Here is a 6,338-nt window from a genome sequence, read left to right on the forward strand (position 1 = left end):
TCAAAGTTGCTTTGCGAACTGTAAACCAACTTCAACAACCTTTGATTCCGCTTCAAGAGGCCCCAATGGTGCATGAATTTGTTTGCACATTGCCGCTACAAATCGCCCATTCCAGTCCCGTACTATGACTCCAACTCCCACAGAGTGCAGCTTTGCAAACACAACACCATCAACATTGAACTTGAAACACGGTGCAGGTGGCAGAATCCATCTCTGATCATGCTAGACAGACACCTGAGCATTCGGTAATAAATCAATAGCAACCCGATATTCCTCCAAGTATTGCATTGCCCATTGAAGAAGCATCCTTCCATCCTTTCGCATTCCGCCATAACAAATATCATTCCTATTACCCCACATCGCCCATGCACAAGTCAACAGCAGCTCAATGTTTTCCGGTGAACTCTTTTTGTCCATCAAAAAACACCATAACATCTCCTTAAAATAACTAAGCTGGTCCATCATGTTGGGAAAAACCAATTTCGATGAAGACCATAGTTCTTTAGTTCAGGTGCATTTCTAGAAAAAATGTATTGAATCCTTTGCCTCCATGTTGTAGCCATCACATATATCAACCTGCAAAACATTTCTTTTAACAAGGTTATTTTTCAACGGAAGGATGTCTCGATAAGCCCTCCAAGCAAAGTGCCTTATTTTATGAGGCACATTGATCTGCCATAGACGTTTCCAAAAGCTTTTTTCTTGGCTGCCATCAGAACTTGAACTTGAGGAATCAACTAATGACATTTGAGAAGCAACCCAGTAGGCATTTTTTACTGAAAAAGCTCCATTAGTGCTCCAAGCCCAAATCTGTTTGTCTTCTAGCAAATTAGAACTTATAGGAATTGCTTTTATAGCCTCTGCTTCATGCAGCAAAAACAGAGCATTAACGACATCAACCTTCCATGAAGCCTCTTCCTTATTCATCAACTCTCCAACCTTTATATCTTGTGGCATAAACAACCTAGGAGATGAAACCATGAAAGTTGAAGGCTTAGGCAGCCATCTATCACCCCAAATCCGGATTCTCTCACCATTGCCAACTCACCATCGTAAACTATAGTTAACAAGAGGTTGAGCACACATAATACTCCGCCATGTAAATGATGGATTATTACCCAAAACAGCCTATGAAAAATCACCTGTAGGGAAATACTTAGCCTTCAAAACCTTGTACACCAATGAGTCATAACCTGTTGAAGTCTCCACCCTTACTTTACCAATAAAGCCAAGTTGAACTCCTTAAGCTTTTTAAAACCCATCCTACCACAACTCTTTGAAGCACATAATTTTTCCCAACTCATCCAAGCTATCTTCCTCTCATCATTTCTTTGCCCCCACCAAAAATTACGAATCATACTCATCAAATCCTCACATAGAGAGTCAGGCAATTTGAAAACATTCATAGTATACGTCAGAATTGCTTGTGCCACAGCTTTTATCAACACTTCTTTCCCCGCCTTAGACAATAACTTCTCTTTCCATCCAGCAAGCTTTTTTCTTAATTTTTCCTTAATAGAATTGAAAGTGTTCTTCTTATTCCTTCCCACCAATGATGGCAAACCAAGATATTTCTCATGGTGCTTTATCACTTGGGCCCCAAACCTCTCTTTGATGACTTCTTGAATATCAATAGGAGTATTACCACTAAAAAATAAAGAAGTTTTAGCACGATTTAATTGCTGCCCCGAAGCACACTCATAAACTCGGAAGTGCATCACACTCCTCCAAGGAAGCTCTACAAAAAATCAAACTATCATCGGCAAAGAAAAGATGAGATATTTTGGGACCTCTATGGCAAACTGCAACTCCCCCTAACCTTCCATTCTCCACCTCTTTCTTAATAAGAGTAGAAAGTCCTTCCGCACATAACGAGAATAGGTAGGGAGATAGTGGATCACCTTTCCTGATTCCCCTACTTGGAACAATATGCCCTTTAGGCTTGCCATTAATCTTCACATAATAAGAAATAGTAGTGACACAATTCATAATCAAAGCACACCATTTATCATCAAAACCCAACTTTTGCATAATTTTTTCCAACCATATCCACTCTACCCTATTATATGCCTTACTCATATCAAGCTTTAGAGCCAAATCACCCATTCTTCCACTCTTCTTTTGACTAATATGATGCATCATCTCATATGCTACAAGAACATTATCAGTGATTAACCTACCATGCACAAATACACTTTGGGTATCACTAATAATAGAAGGAAGAACTTTTTTCAATCTATTAGTAATGGCTTTTGATGCAATTTTATAAACCACATTACAAAGACTATTGGGTCTATAATCAGTCACAGTTTTTGGCTCTTTACATTTAGGAATAAGGACAATATGTGTATGATTAAAGTTCGGTGGAATGATACCTGAATTGAGGAAGGCCAAAACGGTTGAAGTAACCACACCACCAATCTTGGACCAAAAGTGTTGATAAAACAGTGGAGGCATGCCATCCGGTCTAGGAGACTTCAAAGGGTACATTTGCTTAACGGCATTTTTCACTTTAACTTCTGTAAACTCCCTTTCAAGTACCTGATTCATCTTAAGGGTGACTTTATGTTGAACTGCATCTAGAATTTCTTCAAAATCCATAGGATCACTACTAGTAAAAAGCCTCTCATAGTACTGCAACATCAACTCTTCCACATGCTCATCTCCCTCCAACCACCTACCATTCTCATCCATTAATCCCTCTATGAAATTCTTTTTGTATCTTGTTGAAGCTTTCTCATGGAAAAATCTGGTATTCCTATCCCCAGATTGCAGCCAACTAAATCTTGATCTTTGTTTCCACATATCATCTTCCTTATCCATCCAACAATTCAACTCAATTCTAGTGTTCTTCAAATATCTAATCATATCCGGTGTTAAAGGTTGCAGCTCTAATCATTCTAACTTTTTCTGTAATTCAGCCACTGTTTTCCCCAGATTACCAAATTCTATGCCATTCCACACCTCAAGTCTAGCACGGCAACTCTCCAAGCATCTATTAAGAACATCACCTGACTCTCCATACAAGCCTTCATCCCAAGCTTCCTCCACAATAGCCTCACATCTCGGGTCCTTTAACCACATTGATTCAAATCAGAAAACCCTACCCATCCTCTTTTTTCTTGGTTTTGCAAACAACTGAAGAACGAAAAGGGAATGATTTGAAGCCGATGATGAAAGATGAGTAAGCTTAGCCATTGGAAATAAATGAAACCACTCCATCGTAGCCAAAGCTTTATCCAACCTTTCTCTAATTTGGGACCCATCCTTTTTTAAGTACAACCAAGTAAACAATGGCCCCGTGAACCGAACTTCCTTAAAACCACAAACGTTAATAGTGTCAACAAAATATTTCATTTGCTGTCTTGTTCTGTTACTTCCTCCCTCCTTTTCAGCCATGCTAGTAATTTCATTAAAATCCCCAATTGCTAGCCACAGCAAAGAGGATGTCCCATGTAAATGTTTAAGTTTTTTCCATGATTCCCATCTTTCAGAAGTATCAGGTTCACCATAAAACCCTGTAAGGTGCCACCAACCAATACCATTCCCCCCATCTACCCATGCATCAATATGTGAATAAGAATAAGTCTAAATATCAAGCCTAATCTCTTTTTTCCAAAATAAAGCTAAACCACCACTACTTCCCCTACTAGGCACAATAAGACCGTTTTTATATTTACACCAATCACAAACCTTTATCATCCAATCCAAACCAGATTTTGTCTGCATTAAAAAGAAAATATTGGGATCTTGTTTATTGATTACCTTTATCAAGGCAAGAACTGTCTGATGGTTCCCAAGCCCTCGACAGCTCCAACTCAATAGACTTATAATGCCCGACGGGGTTGTCTAGCAACCTCCACCAATTTAATCTGATCCACCCCAGAAAGAACATGTAAACCTTCATTGTTACTCACCTTAGTTTTCTTTTTTTCCAATTCTGCATTCTCTGTTTCACGTGAAATCTCCTTGTTACTCCTCTTTGGACCAAGTACATTATTAAGAGGCAAATCCAAACCAGACCGTGCCTTAGTATGAGCCCTCTTCCAAGTCCCTTTCTTGAGCCCATCATCTCCAGCACTACTTAAAATATTATCCATTGAAGTGGGCTTTTTATTTCCACTTCTCTTGGGCTTGCCTTTAACCGGGTTATTGCACTGTTGTCCACTTCCTTTGCCAGCGTTAAAGCCATAAACAACCTCCTGAAGACACGAATCACTACATTGCTCTAATTGTTTTCCTGATGAAACATGTTTGCAAGAAGTTAAAACTTCATCCATCACCTCAATATCAACCAAGCCCGAGTAAATGTCTCTTTTGTCCATCAACTGCTCCACACGGATAGAGTTTGATTTCGAAATAATCGACTCTGATTGGATGGCTTGATCAAGCTCAGAAATTATCGCCTCAAAATAAGGAGTAGGTTTCCCAGCAAAAGTTGCAACTGTTCCAACCTTCGCAATTGACTCAATCACAGCGCCACCCTTGGATGGCCCACCAAAAGAACCTCCACTAACAACTTCAAGGTGATTCTGCCCTAAAACTAATCCCACAGTATCAATCTCCGGATTTACATTCTCCCTAACAGACAACATAGATAATCTTCCCCAACTCGGACCCACTTGCACGTCAACCTCCCTTCTTTCAAAATTGCCACCAATGTTTGCATAAATAAAGTTTTTATGAAAACCTGCCTTCAACCATTCACCATAAGGAAGTTCTTGCTGATAGTCGACGTGAAAAGAACAAGCTCTGGCTTCATGATCAATCCGACCACACTTGAAACAAAGCCCTACTAATCTTTCATATTTAAAGCCAATACAAACCTTATCTCCTTCAGGACTTGCAACAACACCACCTCTACATAGCGGTTTCTCCAATGGTAGTTCAACCCTTACCCATAGAAAACGGGCTTAATATGATGAAAAAGCTTTCAAATCAATCTCCACAACCTTACCTAGTCCATTACCAATATCTCTACCTACCTCCTCAGACAACAGATCAAAAGGAAGCCCACAAACCTAGACCCACATTGTTATTGAAGTAAAACGAACAGAAGTAACAGTCATCACCGAATTCAGGTCAAATGCATAGTGTTTCGTTTTGTTACTTTTGTATAATCCACTATAGACCAAGGCATGGCAATATAAATCAAACTCACACAAAATCACGATATCAGAGATTAACAAAGTGAACCGACTTGAATCAAACGCCAAAAAAGAATTACAAAACTAGAATTTAATAACCGTAAATCAAATACATGTTTCACACAAATGCGGTTTACGAAACCAGAACACACAGCAGTGGCGTCAGAATTGAAACTGATACACGTGAAAGGCTAGAAACAAAGCAAACATCAATCATACAGTCTACACACATGACTCTACAGCATGCCCATCCAATTAAAAATCCAAAGAGACAAATATCCTAATATTATATGATATAATTAAAGAAGATGGATAGCCTTGAAAAATCAATATCACCAGCACAGTCAAACACGTAATCAACTTTTGAAGATCACGAATTAATTTATAGTATAAACAAGTAGATATTCATACTAAGCGGTAAACACAACCCCAGCTTTTCCAAGTTTTCCGCAGCGTATATACAACTGCGATTTAGTGTTTTTCGACAATCACATAATTCCTTTCACCGTGAATTACCAAAATAAATTAAAATATAGAAAATCTGCTTTAAGATGGTTGGATATATTTTAACAATTTATTTTTTGTGATAAAGTAAAAATAACAACATACAGATCTAAATACTAATAATAACACAAATAGATATGATAAACAAACACAATAAATAGATATTGTACATATATAAGAAGAAATCTGTAAATAATTAAAAACTCACAGACCAAATATATGAAAGACGAATTATTCAAATCAAGTATTGTGTTTGACACAATCTCCTTAAAGCAGATTTCGCCTCTCACACAATTACTGTGATGCTTTAAGACTCACGGACGTCTGCCTCCCAGGATAAAATGATCTACAACACGAAAACAAAGCACACAAGGTCGTGCTCTGCGAACTACTCAATGCCTCTTTCTCTCTCTTTGACACAAAATGAAATGCACAAAATATTCTCACCTTTTTTGAGATTTTTTTTTTTAAGTAGTTTTATGAATGAGGACTATGAAAAATTATACGTAACAAGCACTATGTTTTAGTAATAACTATTCTGCACAAACTAACTGACTCAAAAATTAAAATAATAAAATATTATTATTTGGACAAGTAGGTCCAGTCCACATATGTCAAAAGCTCAACCCAATGTCCAACTCATGAGTATATAAACTCATATATTATCTCTTTCATTTCCTATGTGAG

The 6,338-nt window shown here is 37.9% G+C and overlaps 1 protein-coding gene across 1 annotated transcript; it reads right to left on the reverse strand.

The window, feature by feature from the left end:
• LOC126696245 (uncharacterized) lies at positions 1–2,868 on the reverse strand. The gene is made up of 5 exons (XM_050393015.1): positions 1,820–2,868; positions 1,221–1,647; positions 1,049–1,128; positions 577–964; positions 1–222 (listed from the first exon to the last, which is right to left on the reverse strand). Exons 1-5 carry the CDS (start codon positions 2,866–2,868, stop codon positions 1–3), a joined length of 2,166 nt encoding a protein of 721 aa, XP_050248972.1.
• Between the last annotated feature and the right edge of the window lie 3,470 nt (positions 2,869–6,338).

This window comes from Quercus robur, chromosome 8 (genome assembly GCF_932294415.1).
Source record: "Quercus robur chromosome 8, dhQueRobu3.1, whole genome shotgun sequence".
Lineage (NCBI taxonomy): Eukaryota > Viridiplantae > Streptophyta > Magnoliopsida > Fagales > Fagaceae > Quercus > Quercus robur.

What these genes read in the sequence shown, in the direction of transcription:
- LOC126696245 (XM_050393015.1), bottom strand. Translation starts at nt 2,868, where the DNA reads ATGATTAGATATTTGAAGAACACTAGAATTGAGTTGAATTGTTGGATG. An exon ending in AAAGAGGTGGAGAATGGAAG is followed by an intron (nt 1,648 to 1,819) that starts GTTAGGGGGAGT and finishes TTTATTTTTTAG; the next exon opens with TGGTAATACTCCTATTGATA. An exon ending in TTAAAAGAAATGTTTTGCAG is followed by an intron (nt 223 to 576) that starts GTTGATATATGT and finishes GTGTCTGTCTAG; the next exon opens with CATGATCAGAGATGGATTCT.